At 33.8% G+C, this 24,850-nt stretch overlaps 2 protein-coding genes across 3 annotated transcripts in view; one reads left to right on the top strand and one right to left on the bottom strand.

The window, feature by feature from the left end:
* LOC124366741 (A disintegrin and metalloproteinase with thrombospondin motifs 12-like) overlaps nt 1-12,694 on the top strand; it is a gene marked incomplete at its 5' end in the record, with an annotated part of 48,114 nt that extends 35,420 nt beyond the window's left edge. Inside the window, 8 exon segments of the mRNA XM_046823342.1 lie at nt 1,571-1,691; nt 2,439-2,579; nt 3,557-3,675; nt 5,024-5,231; nt 6,268-6,321; nt 8,015-8,209; nt 10,118-10,213; nt 12,543-12,694. Of these exon segments, the coding sequence (XP_046679298.1) occupies nt 1,571-1,691; nt 2,439-2,579; nt 3,557-3,675; nt 5,024-5,231; nt 6,268-6,321; nt 8,015-8,209; nt 10,118-10,213; nt 12,543-12,632 (1,024 nt within the window).
* Nucleotides 12,695-12,917: 223 nt separating this feature from the next.
* LOC124365915 (soluble lamin-associated protein of 75 kDa-like) overlaps nt 12,918-24,850 on the bottom strand; it is a 28,535-nt gene continuing 16,602 nt past the window's right edge. For both annotated transcript variants that reach the window (XM_046822038.1, XM_046822037.1), the window contains exons 3-6: nt 22,291-22,379; nt 18,482-18,650; nt 14,768-14,953; nt 12,918-13,162 (exon numbers count right to left, since the gene is read on the bottom strand). In XM_046822038.1, coding sequence (XP_046677994.1) covers nt 13,029-13,162; nt 14,768-14,953; nt 18,482-18,650; nt 22,291-22,379 — 578 coding nt within the window. In that variant the 3' untranslated portion in view covers nt 12,918-13,028. The remainder of the gene's footprint in view (nt 13,163-14,767; nt 14,954-18,481; nt 18,651-22,290; nt 22,380-24,850) is intronic.

Raw genomic sequence — 24,850 nt, 5'->3', positions numbered from 1 at the left:
GATTTTTAATCATGTGGAATAAAGATATATATTTACTGGAAAAGATTCAAGGTATTTGAAAGTGAATACACTCATTGAATATATGAATAAGGATGAAAAGGTATGGAAATGTTCACGAGGGAATACTTCTCGGAAATTCTCCTGGCTCCTGAGACCGCAAATAACCCTCACAGCCATTTTCTGCAGCCTAAAAACACAGTTGAAAGAGGATGGTGATGAAGTTCCCCAGAAGAGGATATCATATGATACCAATAGAAAAAAATAACCATAATACACCATTTTAAGAATAGATTTATCTATCCGGATAAATATCTAAGGGAAAAAATGCAGCTGTTTAATTTTTTACATAGCTGATCAGTGTGAATTTTCCAATTAAAGTCAAAATCTATGCGCATCTCTAAGAAACAAACTGAATCAGATTCAAAACATACAACCCATTATATACAGTGTCAAAGTTATGATATCAATCAAAGTGTTATGTGGTACTAGTATCTAGTAATTTAAATGAAATGAAAAATGCCTTTATTAAAGAGGCGGAGTTAGGGCTATTAAGCCCTCTCTACCACTCAACCTCATATTGTATTGTAAATTTACAATAGTACCGTATATGAGTAGACTTTACTTGTACAACACTTGTATTCATCAGTGTATTGCATCAAGTGATCCTTTAAGTGAATGTTCATTTGCATATAACAGAAACAAAAGAGAACCTATAATGGAGCCTTGGGGAATGCTGGAAATTATAATAAGACACCAAGAACCTAGAATGAAGATCATCAGATAGTACTTTTTATGTTTCAGCCACAAAGTCACAGCCATTATGGAGTTTGCTCATGAGAATATTTGACTGCAATATAGGAGCAAGACAATAAACATTTTCACAGACAGCTAGGCATTGGACTCTTCTGTGTTAACTTATATACTTATCTAGGATTGTTATCAGGTTGTTTCTTCCCTTGGCAGAATCAAAAATGTAACTGTTTGTTGCGTTCCTGGTTATGAGGGGGTCATTGGGAACTAAAGAATGCCTTAGCTAAAGGAACTAAAGCCCAGGTTGCCTTAGCTAACCTGAGCTCTGCTAATATAAAATGACAGAGCTTGTTTTGTTTTTTGTTTTTGTCACCCTTGTCAGTGCCTGACAGAGTAAAATCAGATTTTTTACATTTAAAGAAGAAGGTAGATTTCAATTCTCGAAATATAGTGTTATACTTGATTGTAACATATAACGATGCCAAATGTCAAAATGCTTCTATACTTTCAAATCATCCATCGTAAATAACAAACTTTAAGCGAAGGACTTTAAGAGGGTTTAAGCTTGGTCAGAAGAAAACACTTATAGTTAAATCTGTCTGTTGAGCAGCTCTTGTTTCTTACAAATTTTCAAGATTGTAATTTCTGCTTCAGTCACTCCAATTTTGTGCTTTTTTTCTTGACATGTTAATCTTTAAGAAATATTCTGTAGAGCCAAAGTAGTACTTGCTAGGATACTAATATTTAAGAACAAATATAAATGGATATTATATAATACTGATAGGCAATTTTTAAGTGCTAAAAAGATTTTCATTTTCAGTACAGAAGGCTACGAAGGGGAATACAATTTTGGAAACACCAAAGGAATCTACACGAAACCTGGGAAAGATATGGATGAACTCAACATTAAAGGTCCACTTACAGAACCTTTGGTGCTTTATGTATGTATTAGATTACTGTTACTTTAGCATTTCAATACTGTGAAGATTCTGTGTAATTTTAAAATGTCGCAATTGTGCAAAGAAATTACAAATGAAAATTTATGAAAAGATTTATGAAAATTCAGTGCAGTGGATGAAATGACTCCTTGTGTAGCTCTTAGCCAAGGTATAGTTTTTAGCTAATCAACCAATGATCTACATGACACACCAACATGTCCAAGTATATTCACACTGCTAAGTTGATTAGTATAGAGTCCTTTTCAGTGCAGCAGACATTTTAATGTGCTTGCAAATTAGCCTGGTAAAATGACTCTGGTGCTTTAAAAAGTTTTAAATTATTATTTTGAAATTGTTATTTAAAGTATACAATTATTTATATAATATTGGTAGGCAGGAAATTCAACAAAAATCAAATGCATTAGCTTAATTTAGCAAGGTGTATCAGTAAGTTCATTATTAGAAAATTATAAATACCTCAATAATCAAATGACCAGTCAATGTTGATTCTGAATCTGTAATGTGATAGTGCTCTTTTCACCTGTATAACTGAACTTTTACCCCCAACTCAGTAAAAGGTAGAGCAGGGGGTTGGCTTGTTGAACATTGAATTATGTTCTCTTAAAAATTTCTTCTATGTTTGAGTTATCCATCTTTGAGGAAAATACTGAAAAACGTTTTCTATCAGTTAGGTTGTTTGATGTCATTTATCAATCCTGGACAATAGCTATCGATCTTTTGCTGTTGCAGGTCTGCCTCTTTGCAGACACCAATCCAGGAGTTCACTACTCATATGCTATGCCCTCTGACACGCCAACGTACACACCCAAATACCGCTGGGACTTTGTCGAGTGGGGTCCATGCTCCGCTCAGTGTGGTGGGGGTACTCAGGTTCGTACAAAGTTTGTGGTGGCAGAAAAGTTTACAGCTTGATTTGTACTTATTTATCATTAATTTTTTCAAAAAGTTTGAAACAACATATTACCAGTTCTTTAGAAGATTTAGTATAGTTTTAAGAGAATGTTATTAATATTGTTTGCATATTTAATATTATCTTGAGGTTGAGTAGAAGAGAGGGCTAAACAACCCTAACTCCGCCTCAAAAATAAAGACATATTTCATTTCACTTTCACTCCAGCATTTATTTACTGATCAATTATGTAGAATTCAGCTTAGTGTTTAAAATTATAATTGAACAACTATTAAACACAGATTTATGAGACTTATCTTGTTTAGAAGCTTGTTTCTTCGACAAATGTGAAAAAAATTACTCAAAATTATAAAATAATACACACTTAATTTTTTTTAAATTTCAAATAGTTAATAGTTAATAGTAAATAGTTAATAAAAACACTGTAAAAACAAAATTTTAAATAATTTTCCAGATGTATGCTATTTTTTTCGTATGGTTGCAACATTGATGTTTCACTACATTAGTCAACTATAGATTGTTTTAGCAAATGACATCCATAGAATAAGAACCTAGGCACATAGAAAACACTAACAAAAAGACTTCAAGTCAAATGACATTGTCAGCAGTGAAATTGTTAAGTTTTCACTATTTGAAATTCCAAATATAAAAAAATGTAGGAGAGTCCAGTTTACCTTACAGTATCTCTTTATGATCATTTTGAAGAGAAAAAGTGTGATACCTATATTTTAATTTTCTGTTGCTCAGTATTGTAAAATACAGCATCTAATGTTCTGTGCATGTGAACAAAATTGTTCTCTGCAACTGAAACCTAATAGGGGTTAAATTAGTGAGTAGATTAAATTTAATGTGAAAAATATACTTATTATCACTACGTGTATAACATAGTGTTTTTTTTTATCATCTGATACAATAATTGCTGTTTGGGCTTTTTTAGGTGATGCTAGGCATTTGCATGGAAGAAAAGAATGGCAAGGTGAAACCATCTTTATGTGAAGGCATACCGAAAAAAGAGCCGAGAGCACGTACTTGTAATGATAAACCTTGTCGTACCAGGTACACTGTACAGTTGAAACTTGATAACTCATACCTAAGAGATGGGGAAATAATTCAGGTTATTGGTTATTTTGAGTAAACAAGGATTGAGTTACAGAAGATGAAAAATCACTTGACTTATTAAAACCTTTAACATCTATAAATAATTATATTCCATAACACTACCAATTTCAAACTGATCTTACAAATCAGTTAATTTTGTTGTGTTTATATTTATTAGATGTTAATGGTTCAATAGCCAGTTTCAACGTTGCATTTTCATTACAGTAACAGGCGATTTAAATAACCCTGTTCAAATACAGTCAAATTATGGGCCATTTAGTTTGCATGTGTAATATATTTTTTTTACAAATGAGGTATCTTTGGAAAGGAAAATTTATTTAAAAACATTTTTGTGTCTTATAAAATTTTGATAAAAACAGTGGTTTATTATATTTTTAATAAAACAAAAATGAAATGACCGCCATTTTGGAAATACAAATCTTATTTAATATTTTTTCTAATATAATGTCTTCTAACATGGACCTATTTACCATGTTTTGTAACAATTGCAAAGATAAAATTAGTATACAAAGAAAAAGAATAGTGTATAGTTGCTAAACAAAGTGTAAATAGGGGGAAAAATCTTTGTTTTTAGCTTAGAATCTGAAAATACATAGCCAGCCCAACCTTTTTGTTAAACTCTGTATATTAGCCTTGTGTTGCTGAAAAAACATTGTAGTTTGATATAAATTACTACAATTTTAGTATTAATAATTTTTTAATTGAGAAATTAATCACTTTATTGATAAATTTAATGTAAATGTATAAAGAACTGTAATGACTAATTGTTGGGATAGTGAATTTAGAAGTCATCTGCAAAATACAAGTCAAAAGTACAACAACAAAATCTTACATTACTTTTAATTTCAGGAACATTACTGCTTACGTTTTGAAAATGTTCATTAAAATAGAAATTTTTTTTAGTTTTAATTGTAAAATTAAGTTTTCACATGTTGAAACAAATTTAACAAGGTTTTCTACTATGCATACATAGTCAAGTCACTCACTATTTTGCTACACTTGTAATAAGGACACTTGCTTATGCCAGTCTTCAGTTTCAATTCTGTCACAAATTATTTCGTCCAACGATATTAAAAAAAATATTGTTACTTTGATCAAATAATGGATTGGATCAATGGATTAAAGCACTGGAACTGAAAAGAATGGAAGCGAATATCATCATTACTACATTTACTGTGCTTAAAAGAGGAAAATGTGCAGTAATGTATACTTTCTGTTTGGTTCACCCAGAATTTTAGAATCTAAAATGAGTTATAGAAATTAAATTGATGGCTGTGTACGTCAGATGGAAGGTGTGGAAATGGGGCCCATGCTCTGGCTGCCTGTACCAGTCTGGCACGCGCACGCGCCAGGTGGAGTGCGTTAAGGAGAACCCTACCAATACAGGTGATGAGGAGATCATCACAGAGGCGTCAGAATGCTGCGGTGAGCCGCCCAAGAAGTTTGAACTGTGTAACTCCTCCCGCCCCTGTCCCAAGAATATGACCAGCGGGGTAAGTTCTTCAGCGTGTTCAGTGAACAAAACAAAAAAAAAAACTTGTATCAATTTAAAAAAAAATTGATTTGGCAAAGAGATTATGTAAAACTTTTATGAGAGCATATTAAGATAGCCATTAATTTTATTATGATTATTAATTTTAAACAACAGTATCAAAATTAATAAAACTACCACAACAGAATGAACATGAAGTTGAAATCAGTGTTATGCTTTGAAAAGTTAATATTTTAATTCACAAGGAAACCTGAACAATTTCTCTTTTGTATAACTTGGATATAAAGATTTCTTTTCTGTACGGTTGCCTGCCTGCAGAAATTTCAAGAATAAAATGGATTATATGACATTTTGCATGCATCCTCAACAGAGCCTTATGTGACATGTGCAACATACATACACATGTGTGTGTTTACATACTCCTAACTTGTCTATATAATTGATTATTGGAAATCATAATTTTTAGCCAAATTTGTGATTCAATTAGTTACATAACTATTTTTGTAACTTTTAAAATCTTTTAGTAATAAAATATAATATTTTAATTTTATTAGAAAGTATGTAGTGATGTTCTACAGAAAATATTTTAATTTGTATGCAGTCCTTTATATTGTATCTTTCTTTTGTGAAGTTTAAAACTTTTCAGCGGATTTGTATCATGTTTTAGTTGACTTATTAGTGTCATTTTACAATTTTTTTACTCAAATGAATGAGAAGCAACATCATGGTGGATGCAATATTACAAATGAAAAATCATATCCATGTATTTAGATTATAACTGTTACAAAAGTACTGTACTGTACAGAGGAGTATTAAAGAAACAAAAAATGTTATTGTATTGATTTATTATTATTATATGCTCTAACAAAAACACATTCCTCATTTTGAACCTGAATTTATTTTTCATGCGTATAAACACATACAGTGAATTTCTACCATCCCATGTAGCTTTTAACTTGCTCCATACATTAATAGCATTTACGATTGTGTTTTAAACCATCTATTATGTGTTTTAAAACTTGTACTTTTTTGTACAGATTGTAAAGAAAAGAGAAATGGAAGTCATGTCGATAGAAGAGATGATTGTAAAGGTGGTATTTTAAATATTTTTAGAACAAACTGTTTAAATAATCTACAATTGAAAATTTTTTGTTGTGAATTTTTATTTATTTTTCTATATGTATCTCATACTTTAGATTTGACCCATTTGAATTATTTTGTTGTTTTTAAATGATGCCCCCACTCACATTAGTTATTAAACTAGTAAAATTGTGGGATAAAAATTAATTGTTTAAAACAGCCCTTACTTTTAGCATAACACTTAAGAAAATTGAGGCCTTATTTCATCCCTCAACATAATAACATAACGTATTAGTATTAGTCTGACATAGTATTGTGTTCATAGCAATTTTATCAATTTTTTCCAGTGGTGCAATGTTTAATTTAAATGTATTTATCCCATTTTATTCTCTAATAACATCGTTAGAGTTATATTACACAAGAAGACATCCCACAACTAGTGATTGCTATTCACTATTCACTGCTAGTTTTAACATTTCCCACTAGACTTAAGCACATCCTTGTGTCACTGACTGAATCCTGAAATCCTTAATTGTTTACTAGAACTCAGCTGTGTTTGTGTGATGTAGACTGCAATCACCTTTAATTAATTGTTGTATGAATAGATTTATTTGTATTGTATGGTTATATTGAAAATTTTAAGTGTGCAATGGACATAACAGATGTTTACCAGGTTTAAAATGTTAGTACAGGTTAATAATGATAAGAAGCAACTCAAAGAGTAAGAATGGTGACTCAATGGACATGGTTGTGATGACCCTCATTATTGGAGTATTTGTTGAGTTACTTTTATAAAAATAAACAATAAGAAACTACTAGAAGAACCTTTCTCTTTGTTAGGTTTCTCAGTTTTCTTTAAATTAAATACAATAAAACAAGAAGGCTCAATGTTATGTCACCTCAGATTGCCTTTAGTGATCAGGAGAGAATAGGTCAAAAGCAGTGCATAGCAAAATAAATTGTAAAAAATCAAAAAATTAAAAATATTTAGGACTATTGATTAAAAACAGTGCAAATTAACTGTTATTACTTTTGAAGCACAGTATTTTTAAAAGTTTAATAATGTTTATAGAAAGTTTCTAGGAAAAATTAACTTTGTTAGTTAAAAATTTGAAAAAGTTACTTCAATGAATTTAGTTTTATTACCTAAAAAAGTCATCATAACTAGGAAGTTTTGACTTTACATAAAGCAAAACTAAAAAAAATTCAGCAAAACAGTATGATTTTGGATGTTTTTAATAAAACTTTAAGGGGTTAAGTCAAAAAAATGTAGTTTAAATGTCTTGATTACATGTTTGCATACTCTGTATTAATTTAAAAATTTCATTATCAAAAACACCTAAATTGTCAGTTTTTACAATGCAGCACATTCTAACACAATAAATATTAATTACATTCAATAGTATTAACAAAATCATCAGTTTTTATGAACTTTATAAATAGAACAAACTTTACCTAGGAAACAATTCAGTTAAAACTCTCATTAATGGAATTGCTTTACATAATCATTTGATAAGGTTTACTCAATGTATTTACTTGTTGGTTGTGGAAATAATAAATTAACAGCAGGTTTTGAATTTTGAAATTTTCTGTTCAAAAGCCACTTATTAAGGCCCCAATTTTATGAAGGTTGAATTTGAGTTGTGAAGTACAAAAACACAAATGCACACATAAATAGTCCAATTCTTCAATTTTTATGTGCAGCGAGATAGTGGGAAGTCATTCAGTGATGGGGCCAACTCTTCTCGAGTCAATGCTACGATCCAGGACCATGTCCAGACAAACCAAGTGCACCTGGAAGAAGTGATACTGGAGGACACAAAACTCAACCTGACCGAAAAGGAGTTTGAAGAAGTGGGTGATAAGCTTTCAGAGAAACGACTCTCCTGTCCACTTCAAGTAAAAGTTTTGAAATTAACTAATCTTGTTTGTTGTATAATTTTTCAGGCTGAGGGACAGATTATTTTGGATTTCAAAATCCACCACACAGTCTCCTTCTCAATAGCCTTAACTCATTGCGGGCGAAAGGCACAGTGTGTGTCTTACCATTCAGTGGACATGATGTGTCCTCTGTTATGCATTTAGCAATAACCATTCTTCAGCTAGAATGAGTTTGTATACTCTCAGTTAGACTTGGTCTTTTGTTTTTTTCACAGTAATACAATATACATTAGGTAGAATGAGCTCACATGTTCTGTTACATCAGTTTGGTTTGTAAATGGCAATTGGCCATTTTTTTGGTTCACTTCAGAGCTTGATATAAATGTGAGTAAAATATTGGTTCTTATTATTATTTCAGATTTATTTGTCTAAGAAATACATATATAAACAATGTATAAATATATATTTAGAACAGCAATTAGTGTAATAAGGGACTGGTGCGAGGAAACTGTGTATGTGCCACTATTTGCTGCTACCACTTCATAAGCCGTTGCAAATCTGGCCACTATTTAGATTTTTCACTGCCCACGATGGGTTAAAGGGCGAGCTATATCTTGTCATAACTCGTTATAAACCCTTGTCACTACCATTGGACAGATATTCCAGTACTTCCAGTCGGGCAACATTATGGCAGGTGAATCTTCCTTATGCCAAATTAGTAAAAAGTGTATCATTTCAAGTGGTAAAAGGTCTAGCATATTGTGGTCAACTTTAGGTTGTAATGGTCAATTGATATTGTCGAAGAGTCAAAAAATAAAAGTGGAAGTGCTTGAGCCAAGGCAGTTCTTTTTTGTATAAGCTGTAATGTTGCCTGGCTAGTAGCGGTAGCTGAGCAGTGGATAGTATCATTCATGGACAAAAGCTGATCAGCATTACGCAAATTACCGATCGCTAAAACATTTTTTTGTTGTACTTTATATAGCCTGCACACTATTACATAATTAAAACTACATATTCACCACAGAAACGACATAATTGTATTGAATATGCAATATACATACAATATATCAATACAATATATTGTCTTACAATATAGGCATATATGGAGCCACAACTAAAAGAAATCTGGACAGAATCTTATGATAACAAAAAAAAGAATAATTTTTAACCTAAAACAAAGAGATACAGTGAAACCATACTTTTCTCAACTTCAAATTTTGACTGTATATGATCTATAAATTTATGAAACTGTTTGATAGGCAAAAAAATAGAACAACCCAATTAGTATTTTAAATCATCATGATTACAATTTAAGACATAGCAGATATGTGGAACAACGTAGGCTGAAGTTTTATGAAAAGAAAACTAGTTTCATCGGCACAAAATTTTTGTTTAACCTTCCTCTCAATATTCAAAATGAGCATGAAAAATTCAAAAAACTACTTAAAGATTATTTATTAACGTTGTCCTTGTATTCTATTGAAGACTTTTTTTGTTTCAATGTGTAAATAACTTTTAAGTATTGTTGGGTATGTTTAGAAATGTATAAAATCCCCTTAAATTACCTAATAATTACCTTAACTAATAACTGCCTTGATGTAAAAATTGCTTTAACTTACTCTGTAGAAGGCTACATAGCCAAATCTTACTTTTTCATGAGTGTCAAACTGATTTATATGTTTTAATATATAAATGATAAATTTATATTGAGATTTATTGTGACGCTATTCTTGTAATCTGTTACATGTCTGAATAAAGAAATTTTGAATTTGAATTTGAATAAATCGTCCAACACTTGTTAAATTAAAATTAAGTAACTGATATTTGTGTTTGCTCTCGTCATTAAGGAAACACTATTTGCAGGTATATTAGTCTAATTTCTCTAATAGTAGTGTGAAACTAATGACTTGTGAATCCCATTTCCAGACTCTTACTGGCCAGGATGCAATGGACAGAATCGAACAACTGATACATGGAGAAGATTACGTGAGAAATAAAACCAAATCAAATAACAATCATAAGGTAAATATATATTAATATTGTATCCAATGCCTTCACATAAAAGCTTGTGCAGTAGCAACACACAATATCATCTCCATTAGTCAAATGTTTATCAGGTTTCACAAATTTCTGTTTGCCTCAAGAACAATAGGATATCTGGCAGCTGGAGTCGTCACGATCTTTATGACCATATTGTTACAGTTCTCAAACATTTTGTTAAGCCTGCGTAACACGTTATCCTCCAATCTCCCACACGCCTTGTTCTCTCCTACTGCCACTCTTCCTATTCTGATAACACACTCTCAGTCCATCATCCCACCTGTCCCATTGATCTATATTCTGTCCTATTAGCTACCATTCTTCTTGAAATTTTGTATGTGTCTAAACCATTTTGATTCATTCCTCTGTGTCTTATCTTACAATTATTCTTCACTCCATTTAGCTCTCACTTTGTCTCATTGTCACTCCTCTTCCACTTTCTCGTTCATCTTATGTAACATGACTCTGCTTCATATATACAGGGTTTGTCCGGAAAGTAATAGGACTGATTTTCTTTTGCCGAGACTGTACTTCGGAGCGTGCGCGCAACGACTGAATTCGGTAGAGGGTGTTCCTAGCTAACGAACAAGCGGCTGGTCAGTTGTCTCCGAGCACCTGAAGAGTCAGAACAGGCATTTTCAAGTGACGTGTTTTTGTGAGTGGTGCAAGCTGAAAATGCAGCGTTCGTTAGAGAAGAGGTACACGATTAGATTCAGTGTGAAACTCGGTAAATCTGCGGCAGAGACATTTGATATAATCAAGCAGGCTTACCCAGATGTTGCTTTAGCAAGAAGTGGTGTGTTTCGGTGGCACCAGGCCTTTTGGAGGGCCGGGAAGAGGTCGCTGATGAAGACCTTGCTGGAAGACCTTCGACTTCGACAAACACCGACAATGTGACTCGTGTGCGCAAAGTTTTGAACTCAGACTGTCGACTAAGTATTCATTTAATTGCCCAGATGTTACATTTACCGAAATCTGTCGTTCATGAAATTGTGACGGAGCATTTGAACATGCGCAAAGTGTGTGCGAAGATGGTCCCAAAAGTGCTCACTGGCGACCAGAAATTGCGGCTCACACTTTCTTTCTTGTGAATAGCTACCTGACCAAGGCCGGCATCCCAACTCTTCCACAGCCCCCCTACAGCCCAGATGTGGCCCCCCCCAGACTTTTTTTGTTTTCTCGCCTAAAAAGGCAAGCATTTTGAGACGACAGAGGAGATATAAGCAGCTTGTACCGCGGCTCTCAAGGCTATTCCGGAGAATGGCTTCTGTGACGCCTTCAATGCTTGGAAATCGCGCTGGCAGCGCTGCATCGACGCAGAAGGAGCCTATCTTGAAAGTTTTTAAAGAATTGTAACGATTTGCTCAATACATTTTTTTAAATTGACTCAGTCCTATTACTTTCCGGACAAACCCTGTATGTCAAAACTAGCACAAAATGCTTTACCTATGAAAACCACTAGAGTTGCGTCATGAAAATTAACATTTTTAGCACCATTTATGAACCATCCAAGATGAAGCCAAACTTAAATACAACAATTTTTTTGTTTTAAAGTGAGCTTTTGATAGGCGTAATGAAAGATATACCTTGCTATTTGAATTTTGTTTTTGAGTTTGAAATATCCTAAATTTTAACTATTTAAAAAAATTGGAAATGTGTTGAAAAGTGATAATTGTAACATAATTTCTGAAAGAGTAACTTAGAAAGAATAACTTCTTTGGTAACCTTCGACAAAATGTTTGAATTTTCTAAAATTTTTTAACGAGGTAACAGTAAAAGAAACTGTGAAACCGTATGACTGTGACATTTTGAAACTCCTTGCATACAAGAAACTAAACAAATTGAAGTTTTTTTTCAAAATTATTATTGACTAGACCTTTAACATGAGGTATGGTTCAACCTACCTTTACATTTGGAAATCTTTTAAAAAAATTACCCTTATTCCCTACCACAAGTACCATTTTGGGTTATTTCATTAAAAATTTATTTTGTTAAAAATACATCATGAACGGGTGGTCTGCCTCACCCTGTATATATTTTTAGGGAGTGCTGACCTCTAATAAAAATGTGTCTTAAGATTCAAATTGGAAATACTTATCTTGCACAGAGCATAATTTGGTAATTATTTTTGCACGATATGGTCTGTATTATCTGTGAAAGGAGATAGATAAGTAATTAATTAGGTATTTCTAGATTTGTAGATAAAAATGTATGTAAGTAAATAGTATGCAATTTAAAGTTATGTTGTGGATTCCATTTTTGAATAATGTATACAAATAAATTGTTTATTTTGTATTATTGTTTTAATCAGGAAACATCAAAAAGTTCAAATTCAAGTGCACCAAAAACTCAAGAATCACCACACCATGAAGAAAATATAGAAAAATGTAATCCATCTTAAAATGAATCTTGTGGTTGTTATTGATAATTATATAAATAATGTAATAAAGTATTTTCTTACTGGATGTTGTTTTGCTTTCCTAATTTTATAAATATACAAGGAATGGTTTTTAAGTAAGTACCGTTTTTAAATATCACCACTGCAGCGCTGCTCTGAGTTCTCTAGTTTTCCATTTATTTCTCAAAGTAATGCATCAATAACTATCATATCTTATTACTATTATCTTAGTTTGGTGATAAAAACAATATAAAGAAGGCATTTTTGTGGAAGAAATAAAAAATAAAGTCAAGTACATTTGTTTTATTAAAGTTTTAATCTAAATCACAATGTGATGTTTATTTTAGAAAATAAAGTGTAAGATTGTGTTATTACAAAACTGAATTTATATCTGGTGGTTTATCTTGAAGAAAGAAGTCCCTTCATGTGAAGACAAAACCAGATGAGAGTTTTATTTCCCTCCCTACAATTGTCTTTTACCAGCCACATTTTCCTTCTGAGCTCTGCATTCTGCTCTAGGAATTTCTTGACAACTGAAAAAATAAAGAAAATCCCACTTGATCACTTTTGTTTCCATATCACAGAAAGGAAAACACAAAACAAAATCAACAAAGTCAGCTTGACATTTAATGCCTCATATGTAATGGTTATAAATGAATAAAAATAAATTTGATAAAATAAAGTAATTATAATTTAAAAAGCAAAAGCAACTGCATATGGTACAGGATTGAAAAGGAGAAGGACAAGACACCAGACAGCCAGGGATGGTTCTTTCGATATGAACTTATGTGTGTGTGTGTGTGTGTGCATATATATATATATATATTAATAACTTTTATATATATATATATATATTAACTTATTGTATAATATATAATATACAATAACAATAACTTGATGACTTGCTCAACCAATGAGAGCCTGAGGCCACAAACATTTTATATATATATATATATATATATATATATATATATATATATATATCTGGCTCTTATTGGCTGAGCAAGTCATCAGTTAATTATTTCTTGATATTTCTTGACATATAAAAGTTACTTACTCAGTTCTGAAACAGATGCCATGAAGTTATAAATAAGACTTACATGGCAGGACAGCATTAGTAATAGAATTGATAAATCAGATAGCGGAATTCACATGTGCAATTGCTGTATTCTAGGTGCAACCTTGTCTCGTCGCAACCGGAAGAGGGTACCTTTCTAGGGGATCAATTATTTAATGTGGATCCGCCACCAGAGTGTGGATCCTCTATCCAAACCCAACCACCTTTAATGAGAATATTGTCAACTAATAATTTGGATATGATTCCGAAAGTTCTCTAACTATAAACTTGGGCCTAGCGATCTACATACCCTGACAGCCGTCTTACTCTACACGATAGCCACACATTGACTCTGACACAACATCCACCCCGGCAGCTTGCATATTGTTGGCAGGAATAACCCTACCAGAACTGGTCCAAGAGTATTCCAGGTAGTAGGAGGGTCCCATTGTTAAAGCTATGACTAACTGGTCAGCCCAGCTGGCTATTGTGTTCTCGGCTACTGTTAGATTACATGCCAAATTCAAATCTGGAGTGGCACTCGTCACATAGGAAGGTGATAGAACTGTCAGAAGTAGAAAATGGTCAATGATTGTGGCAACATTTGCAATTTTCTGAAGTAGGGGTTAGAACCAAAAGGTTAATTCTCACATTATCTTCAGCCTTGTTCGGATTATGTAAGTTGGGATGGGCCGCTCGCTATTTTCACTCCCATAAGTGATATCTGGGTTTAAAACATAATAGTGAGAGGTTTTTAAAGAAGCTGTGGGAATAAACTTTGAGGCTGCTGAAATTCTCCTCAGGATCTTGTCAAGGAACCTTACACTAAACCTATCTTGCTTTATTGACTGCAGTTGAGTATTGTACTCAGCACTCAGCTACATATGATTTATACTGAGTGACACTCTTAAAGTACTTAATAAATTGCCCATTTGATTGGTTTTATTTTATAATTTGCGTTTTAGCTAATGTAGATTTCATTAATACTGCAGTAGAATTACGAAAAAAGTGTTGACTAAAAATGTCAGGAGACATTTTACTGGTTACTATAAGATTTTGTTGTGTCCAGCTTTTGCCTTACCCATCCACATGGAATCTGAGAGGGGATGGCTAAGTCCAAAATCAGAGCCAGGATAGCTGTCTACCAGGTCTTGTAGCAAGATTAGGCCCAACCCTCTGCCTCTGTGAGATGGGCGTATATAAGCAGTATCCAGGGTAGGAATCCCATCATCATCATCTGGCAGGCCACAGTTCAGTGCACCAGGTCCTTTTAAAAAATACAATTGTAGTACCTAGATTTTATTTTTTTCTTTAATCTCAAAAGAATATGATTTCACTTTGTTTTGCTATAAATTCACGAATAGTATTAAGAACTGTTTTAGTGTAACCCATGGAGCAAATTTACTAAAACACTTTTTTTATTTTAATTTCCTAAAATTGCAACCTTTAAGAATAGTAGTATTTTTCCAATTATTTTATGATAAGGCTTGAAACTGAAATTCAGTCACTCTTGGATCAAAAGTGCTTCAATATAAACTATGTCGAAAAATGTATTTTAGCAAGGAAAACCTGTAAAAAAGACTTTGGAAACCACACAACCACTGAATTTTGCACATACATTCATGTTACCTCTTAGGAGCTTACTAAGAAATGCATTTACTGTACTCTAGGGAAGTTATAGCATGACCGGTGGGATGCGCGTGAGGAGTGGAGGAGTTGAGCACTTGGGGGCACAATCTAAAGTAGGGGAGTGAATACGGTGCTACTAACCCTACTGAGAGTTTTCGGCTCCCGGCTCATAGTGGTGGCGGGAGCCGAATATTGTAGTGTTTGCCAACATTTCTAGACCCTTATGTTCTTACCACGGTGGTCTTTTATGATGAGCAATTTAGTATAGGAGACCTTGAGAATATTTGAACATTTCTAGACTCTTTTTAAGTTACGGCGACGGACTTTTATGATGGGGAATTCAATACAGGAAATCTTGGAAATATTGGGACCGGATGTACGTGATCTTAACAATGACTATGTTCTGCCAAAATTGTGTTCATAGCTCACCCTTCTTAATGAGTTCGCAGTAGAGATACCTGGTGGTAAGAAAGGGTTCTCATAAATTGGGAAAGGGTAGGAATTTATATTATTCTTGATCTCCAACGACGACAACAGTTCAGAATTGTAATTGTTACGCTTTGTTAGCCATTAAAATTCAATTTATCATATACTAACCGTGTAAGCTTCAGGATTTACGATAGTAGATACAATTATACACTACAAAATTTTCAACTGACAAGCCTAGCTGCTAAATTAAAAATTAATATAAAACTGGTTAAACTAATTTGTTAATATACACAGTAGAATAAGAAAAAAACTCAGTTTTATCTACCAACTTGTATCAAGTTAATTTAATGATGTATACTTAAAATAACAATAACGCCAACGATCCACACGCAATAGTTAACATAACAAAACCCCGTTGTCGATGAAAATTATTTATTGTTGTTCGAAATACACCAAATCAAAATTGTCCAGATCACTTTTAGTATGTTTGCGTTTTCTTACTTTGTTGGGCGTACTAAAAGAATTGCCAATTGGACTTATTTTTTTTCCTCCTTCAAAATTCGTCTCAGCGTACTTTCAGAAATTCCAGTTGCCTCTACGACACGCTGTTGAACTTTCTTCAAATTTATAAGTGTGTTGGTTTCTGCTTCCCGTTTCATAAAATGGTAAGCACTTCTCTTGCTTGGCCGTGTATATAACCTTTCTATCTCCAATTTTACTTTTTACATTATGATCCATCTCAAACTCTTTACTTAAAACGTAATGAGCACAACGCAATTAATTCACAAATTGTATTACAACTCGTGAATTGGCACAAGCGAATGTTTTTTGGGCGGCACGTATAGAAGACTGGAGACCGAAGTTCACAAGGCTAAATACGGCAACAGACTGAGCCGCTCCACCCCCCACCACTTTAGTTCCGTCTTTGCCTATGGCGCATCTCGAAGTCACCGGTCATGCTATAAATTCTCTACTATACTACATAAAGAGTCCGCCAGGCACCTGCTTGCCTAAAATGAAAATACTAGGGAATTAAAACCAATAAAAATGTATACCTCACATATCCTCATTAAGATAAAAAGAGTTTGCTATCCAACTTTCACCAATAGGCCTTATACCATTACATGTCCATTGTTTAACTTAATGCTGGAGCAATGTTAGGATTGCAAGACTTTGAACTAATTTTCTATACTTAAATACACTCAACCCTGGAATTGTTACTATAAATTTGCTCCAAATAAGCGTTTCTGAAGGTATCTATGTTGGAGTTCACATATTTCCAGCCTATTACCATGAAAATGGTTCTTCCAAAGTTTATCACTAACTGGAAGATGCTTTATGATCTCATGGATCCACCTCCATTGTTTTTGATTGGGGATGCTTCAGAATATCCTTCAATACCAATAAAGGTGGTGCTTGTTGTAGGCCACATTACTTCCAAGTCAGGTGCAGAAAGATGAGGATGGGTATTTCTTCCAATTACCATAACTCACATCAGGAAAGGGTTTAATGACACTCTTCTTAAAGCTGCAGCAGACAAAACCATACAGGGAAATAATACAATACAATACATGATCCCTACTTTAATATCTTATTGGTTCAGGCACTACTTGTATGGTGGACGGGAAATTTTAGTAATTCTGAAACTACTAGATCAAATTCAAATTCCTGATTGTCAAGCCTATCCAAGGGTTGTCTGCCTATTTCCAGAGCCGTACTCAGCTTTGGCAGACCTGGAAAAGATATTTGGCCAGGCTCCGCCATGTCCAACCACCGTGTAGTGAGTACACATTCCTTCAAATAGTTACGTGGCGGTAAAATTGTCCAAAAAAACCAGTCTGTGTACGGGCCTGCCTATCTAACAGGCCAACTGCTCCATCAAAGAGTATTGTTTATAATTGAACAATTGCAATATTAGGTAAAATAATAAAAACTCAGCTAATCTAATTACCTTACTGTCGGACCTACCCAAGGACCAACCGCCCTTCTTGAAGTGACCAGTCTAAAAAAGGCATATTCACATCGAGGAAACATGAAATAAGGAAGTTATGGTGGAAAATATGAAAGTAACAGCAGTAGGCACTCAGTATGAGTTTGAACATTTTATTGCTTGCTGTAAAATCAAAATTCGTGTTTGCTACATCTAGTTTCCTCACCTTGTGGAATGATGAAGCATATTCTTAAATACAAATTAAAGCATATTCCAAATAGAAGTTGATCCAGTAGTAGCTCAGAACTACCAAAACTTTCCTAAAATGAATCCTTAAGCTTTTTTCATTCGGTTATAAGTTTCATAATTGCTACCGTTTGTGTTTATCAATACTCATAATACATTTTTAATGCCGTATTTGAAGATGACATCCACATGTGAAATCTAGCTCTCTACTGACTGTGTTAGAAAAAGTATTTTAACTGTAATAGACAGAAAAATGCACAGTAAATATTAGTCTTAGATATAAAAAATATGCTAGACAAGGGGCCCTAGACAAATACACCTAAACCTTCCTTATTGTAAATCTATATATATGAATGAAAAATAGTCTTTAGAAATTTACAAATGCGTATGAAAGAATTGTATGCCTTATTTTAAAACTAATTATTTATATTCATATTTATAAGTAATACAATATATTCTTGTGTGGGTTTATAAAATTTTATTTTTTAATTATGGTAGTTTCTTTTTAAATTAAAGAACATTTTCATGTGTAGAAGAAAATATCCATGCAATTGTCTGAACCTTGGGGTTTGATGGTGTAGAATCCTACTACTCTGTGGTCGTCCCAGAGCAGTTTGACGATATCATCACTGTCAGGGACATCGTAAGGAACCTCTCCCTTGGAGTCATCAGGTTTGTAAACAACCTGACTAAGAACATGATGGACTGCCTTGTCTCTCAGTCCTTTCGCCTGGGAAACATCAGTATTATAGCTTTAATAGTGTGACATTATCACCATATTACAGATTAGTGAATACTTAGCTAGTACATTAAGGACTAGGCTATAATTTCAACCACAATCAAACTGGCTGCTAGAGTTAAAGTCACAGTTTTCTTCTTCTGCAGTCTTGGATGAAAAATATTTTAAATGGAAAGTGACTGATGCTAATGTATGCTTCAGTATGTACTGCTTAATTGCCAAACTTATAAAGATTTTTGAGTGGAGGCATCAGCTATTAAGGTTATAACAGTGCTTTTAAGAGCCGGTTGTAGAGATACAACCTTAAATTCTACTCCATAAGAACAATGTTCAATCTGAAACACTTTTACTTATTTTTACTATTATTACTTTACTTATTTTTGTTAAAGAATTAATCATTTCCTGTCAATGGCAACACCATTAATTACAATTTAAAACAGGATAAACTAAAAACTGATCACAATTGTTAGATATTAGAACTAGTAACATGATAAATTTATAACAATAAATAGAAGAACAATGGGTAACAAATAAGAAATAATTAGGTTGCAAATCCCCATCAAAACTTTATTCATTTTATTAAAAAATAAAAAATGTGGAACTAATTTTGATGGTGACAGAAGTTTGAATTTGAGTTTAATACAGGTCAAGCACTGACTACACTAAATAAGACAGGCCATATGGATTGAATCTCATTTCAATAAAACTCCACGAACTTGTTTCTTGAATGAGGCAAGAGAGACACCGAAGAAGTCAATGTCAGAAAACACTAGGCTCTCTTCCCTCACCAACCTCGACAGACCGCTATTATAGCTTTAGCTTGTAGGCAGGCATCTCCGCCAAAAGATGGATTTATATCTTGTACCATAAGGGACCACAAAGTCAATACTGTACATCAACATAGGGCAGTCAAAAAGGCCATTCACAAGTTTAAAGAGCAGGCCGATGTCAAAGATCCTGTACCTCAACTTTGGGGACTGCAACTCATAGAGCCTCTCCAAAACAGTGAAAGGGGTCTCGAGATACCCATTACCAAGACTGCAACCCAGCATTCTGATAAAACGACATGGATTTCTTCGAGCATGTTTGTATCACCAATTTAGTAAGGGCACCATATGGGTGAAACCCATATACAGGTAAAACCATATCGAGTACAGGTAAAACCAAGGACCTGAAGATAAAAATCAGTGACAGAGGAGTCCTGAAGTTTCTGGTTGAACGGAAGATGAAGCCCAAGAGTTGACTTGCCCTGGAAACAACATGGGCCAAATGTTGATATTGGCTGAGTGTAGGAGTCATGATGACTCCCAGATCCTTCATCTTAAATGCTCTCTTCAGGGATGTTCCATCTAAATGGTAGTTGAAAAATAGAATAGTATCAACACTACCAATGGACATAACTTGACATTTAAAGATGTTGATGCCCATAGCATTAGAACTGCACCAGTCCACTGTATTAACCAGAGGACTGTGGAGGACCTCTTGATCCTTGACATTGCGGACCGTAGAGAAGATCTTTACATCATCAGAAAACATGAGGCAGTTGGAAGAAATGGCAGTTAATGATGTTATTAATAAACAGATTGAAGAGCATGGGAGCAAAATGTAATCCCTGAGGAACACCTATCAAGACTGGGAAAGGCTTTGAGAAGGTGCTATCCAACCAGGAAAGCATAGAACCCTGAACACCATAACCAACTAATTTGGCACATAGTAAATAATGGTAAACCCTATTATAGTTTATGTATTATTTCAAAAATATAATTAATAATTAATTCATACTCTTTTAAATACATACTATTTACTTTCAGCAAAAAATAATTCATTAGGAATACTAAAACACTAAAATTAAAATAAAATCAATGTTATCTTAGTAATGTTAAAATTAAAGAGCAGGTCGTAATGTCTCACAAGACAAAACTACTTGAGCACAACTTCCTTGATTCTTAATTATGAGGCCTGAAGAAATATAAGAACACATGTAACCACCAAAGTATGCAGTCAGATTTATCCTGAATCATCTTTAGAGATGACGCATGAAGGAATGTAATGCTTGCACTGTAATCTTCATACAGTGCCAGCACTGTAACTCCAATACAGTTTTTATTACTCTTTATCAACTACTTAGAGAAAAGTAGGTACTTTTCGATCTCACATTTCAGAGTAAAAGTAAAAAAACTAAACTCTAGTTTAAAAAAGTTTTGTTTCTAACCCTTCCTCTCCTTTCCTACCCACCCATAAACATGGTTTTTATTTGAACTATGTACATTTGAAATTCTGGGAATTCATCTTCAGGTACCTACAATAAGAGAAACAAGTGTCTCTTAAAAGGTCTCGGAATTGTGCTTCTAAATTGTGTGTTGTAGCTGAAGCTCTAGTTGTAGCTCAGCATCCACAGTTAAAGATAAGACAGTGTAATGCTTGTTTGTATATTAATCATATCGATGAAAAAATGTCATTGTACACAATTTTAATAAGTGATCTGGAGGAAACTAAATATGTATGAATTGTAATGGCTTTATGGTACAAAGAGAACCTGATAATGATAGCCTACAGTTCAGTAATACATGGAGTGGTAGAAATAGTAGTACTAGACTCTGGAGATGATATATGACCAATGATCCTCCACATTTGTACATAACAGGGAGTTCCTCGTGAAGAGAGATGAGACTGATCTAATTATAAAGACAAACTACAAGGCTGCCAGAGAAAAGTCATGTTTACTAAAAATGAGGAAATATTAAATTTTTATAACATGTATGTAATGCACAGTAGTAGAAAAAACTATGTTGTCTTTTGATCCTTAATGAACATTCTTTGTTTAAAGTTTAAAAGGAAAGGTTTAAAAGGATAACAGGGTTTTGGACATTTGTCATTGTTATATGAGGTATAACACAACAATTGGAGGATTGAAATCTATCCTCTTCGTCAGGTGGAGCGTGGAGGGATGTATTAATACACACAAAAATAAAGAAAAGAAGAGAATGAAAAGGGTTCAAACAAACCCGAAACCTACTTGGAGTCCAGTCCAGGCATTGTCACTGCATAGAATGCAAGTCCCGAGCACAAGTAAGAGAAATAGTTAAAGATCATGGCGACAAATGTTCTATAGAAATTCTTTGACATGTGTTTTATAAAAAAATATCAAAGTTAGTTTTATTATGAGATGTAAGTTTAAGGTGTATAATTTTGCACTTTTCTTAAAAAAATGTACAGCCACTTGTAACACAAGACCCTTATTTTAAGTAGCCTATGCTTAAGAGATTCCATTTAAAATATAACATAAATGGTTGAATAGTGTTGCTCATGTAACATATTTGGGTGGCTCAGGGTAAGTCCAACCATGTACTATGGTCACAACATGAATTTCTATATTTGCTTATGCCTCACAATCAAGAATCAAAAGAGAAACTGTCTTGGAATAGTTTAGAGACTCGCTCGCACATGGACAGAGCAAGAGCAAGAAATGAGTACATTATGAGAAAATATAAGATTAAACTAGGTATTGTTTGTTTTTACCTTTAAAATAAATTTATCTATGAGACACCCTGTATAGGCTTTAATTAGTTTAAGAAACCACTAAAACCATAATGCTCATCCAGTATGGAATACTGTACAAAATGGTACTAACTTCTATCCAGTGACATCCTTTCGGTTTGCTTGTGTCCTGCAAAAAGTCTTCTGTATGCTGAGTAACTCCTTCGTAGATTACATCAGCATCTGTAATTGACAGAAAACAATTGCTCGAGTTATTCTCTGTAAGGACCATTTTGTATACTACCTTTGTCTTGTACTCTATTATAATATAACTATAACTAAGGTAAAAGTGAATTTGTTGGCTGCAGTGGTAAATGAAGAGAGTAACGTTATTAATATATTGCAATCTTCCTCCTGAGCATAACAATATAAAGTTTGAATAGACGAAAATGACAAATAACGCAATTGTAGAACATTTAAGTTGAAAATACTTTTCTTGCTCAGAGCAATATTATCTTGCTTAACATGCGCGTTGTGCATTGCATAATCTTGTGGCCGAGAATGTGATTCAACGCCGAATTCTGTCGTCACTGACCATCGAACACATACGACTAGAAGTGGCATAAACTGGAGCATTACAGTTGGCGAAACCAACTCAGCTATCTTTGAAGTGGATAGAAAGAGAAAGCCGTCCTTTTGAGAGCATTTATTTGTAACTCGTGCTCACCAAAATAAACTGCAGATTAACTGCAGTTGAATGTAGTCCTCGGTGGATATTAGTTTGTACCTTTGTTGTAACATTTGTACCGTTGCATCTCATCTTGTGCCATTTTCTGTGGGCCTGAATTCAAGGTGGTTCTAAGTAATACTTTAAATACCTGTTTATGTGTTTCCTCGTGTATACTGATCAAAAAGTCTTTATATTTTTCTGATTGCCATCTCATTTTGAAGGACTGAGACTGCACTTTTTTAATTCGTATAAGGTTAAAGCTGATTGCACGTTTTTAAAAGGCGCCTATACTAACGGCGATATTTATATTTTTATTCCATAAGATCAATGCTAGACCTCAAACACTTTTACGACTTAATTTTTGGTCAAATATTTATGGGAGATGGCTTATTTTAAATGCATGATCAATTTTTGGTTTCTCTAATATTGATCTTAAATTTTCAGAAGAGCCCTTGAACCTTTTTCACTTTATTAATTAAAAATGCAAAAAAGAATGACTACATAAGCAAATCTGAAAAGGGTTTGGATACGTATTAATAATGACATATCTCCCACGAATCTACAAATTCAAATAAGGGTGTAAGGTATTTGAGAATTGATATAGTTCTAATAAGGTAAAACTCTAAGTAGTTTCACTGTACATCAGTGCCCTCGGGGAGCACTATACCACGGGAGTGAAATAGTCTCCTCCAACGCAATGCTCCAATGCTTTCAAGATTTAATGATAATAGTGTTCTTGCACGCCCGTGGAAGATTAGTATGACGGTGCTGCCGTAAAAGTTGCTTTAATGTATTAAGGGGAGCCGGAAGGGAAAAATTTGATTTTTTTTTCAAAAATGTTTTTTAATGTTATTTGATAAGCCCTAAGCTTCCTGTTTAAGAAAATATATCACATAATACCATTAACATTCGAAAATATGTAGAAATAATCCTACATATTTTCGAAAATAATCCCTCCCCGCACCCGATTTTTCCAGTGGGGACGCGCGGTTTTTATACAGCATATGCGTGCATAACATCAGGGCAATAGTGCTGAGTATTATGTTGGCAATACTGTTTGCTAATAGGCTGTCTTTTACTGTCTGCTGTTGTTGATGAAATATTAGCAGCTGAATAGTGTTTTACAAATCCGTGGTTACGAGGCTGAGGGCATTGAAAAAATCGTACGGTAAGACGAAACTTGAGGATGACAAATCTATTAGTAGCAAAAAGAGGCTGACTAACGTGCAAATAGATAAGCTACAAGAATATTACGGCCTAGCCATCAGAAGAGGTGGAGATGATGTAAATGAAATGAAAAGGAATGTGTGGGCAATATTCTTCCACAAGATATCAACCGATGATGAGCCGCAACACAATTATGTGCCCTGCTGGACCTGAATCCTTGTGCGGATATAACAAAGCAGTAAATAATCTTACATACAAACATAAAGATAACCTACCCTATGACATTATGCTGGCAATTACAAAGATATTCCAAGCCTTGGCTGATCCTAATCTCTTGAAAAAGTGTGTTCATAAAAAAACCCAAAATCAAAATGAAAGCTTTAATAGCATCGTGTGGTCCAAGATTCCCAAAAATGTATTTGTGAGATACAACACTCTACAACTTGGTGTATATGATGCTGTTTTAGCATTCAATGATGGTTTTTGCAGCAAGCTAGCCATTTACAATGAGTTGGGTATAAAATTGAAATGTAGAGCAGTAAGCGTGCTTCGCAACCTGGATGCGACGCGGTTGAGAAAGGCGAACATCGCAGCCCAAGAAATGACCCGAGAGGCCAGGATTGCCAAAAAAAGGAGGAAGCTAGCTTTGGAGGATGAGGAAGAGGCAGCTGATGATCCGCAATATGGTGCTGGGATGTTTTGAAGCACTTAGCTCCTTAGAATGTGAGTATTTTTACGTTTACGCTCGTTTTCCGAAAATGTAGTTTTTTTTGACATAAAGGTACATTTTTCTCAGAAACCATTCAAGATACAGAGC

The sequence above is a fragment of the Homalodisca vitripennis genome, chromosome 7 (genome assembly GCF_021130785.1).
Source record: "Homalodisca vitripennis isolate AUS2020 chromosome 7, UT_GWSS_2.1, whole genome shotgun sequence".
NCBI lineage: Eukaryota > Metazoa > Arthropoda > Insecta > Hemiptera > Cicadellidae > Homalodisca > Homalodisca vitripennis.
This window is presented reverse-complemented; position numbering and strand designations above follow the sequence as displayed.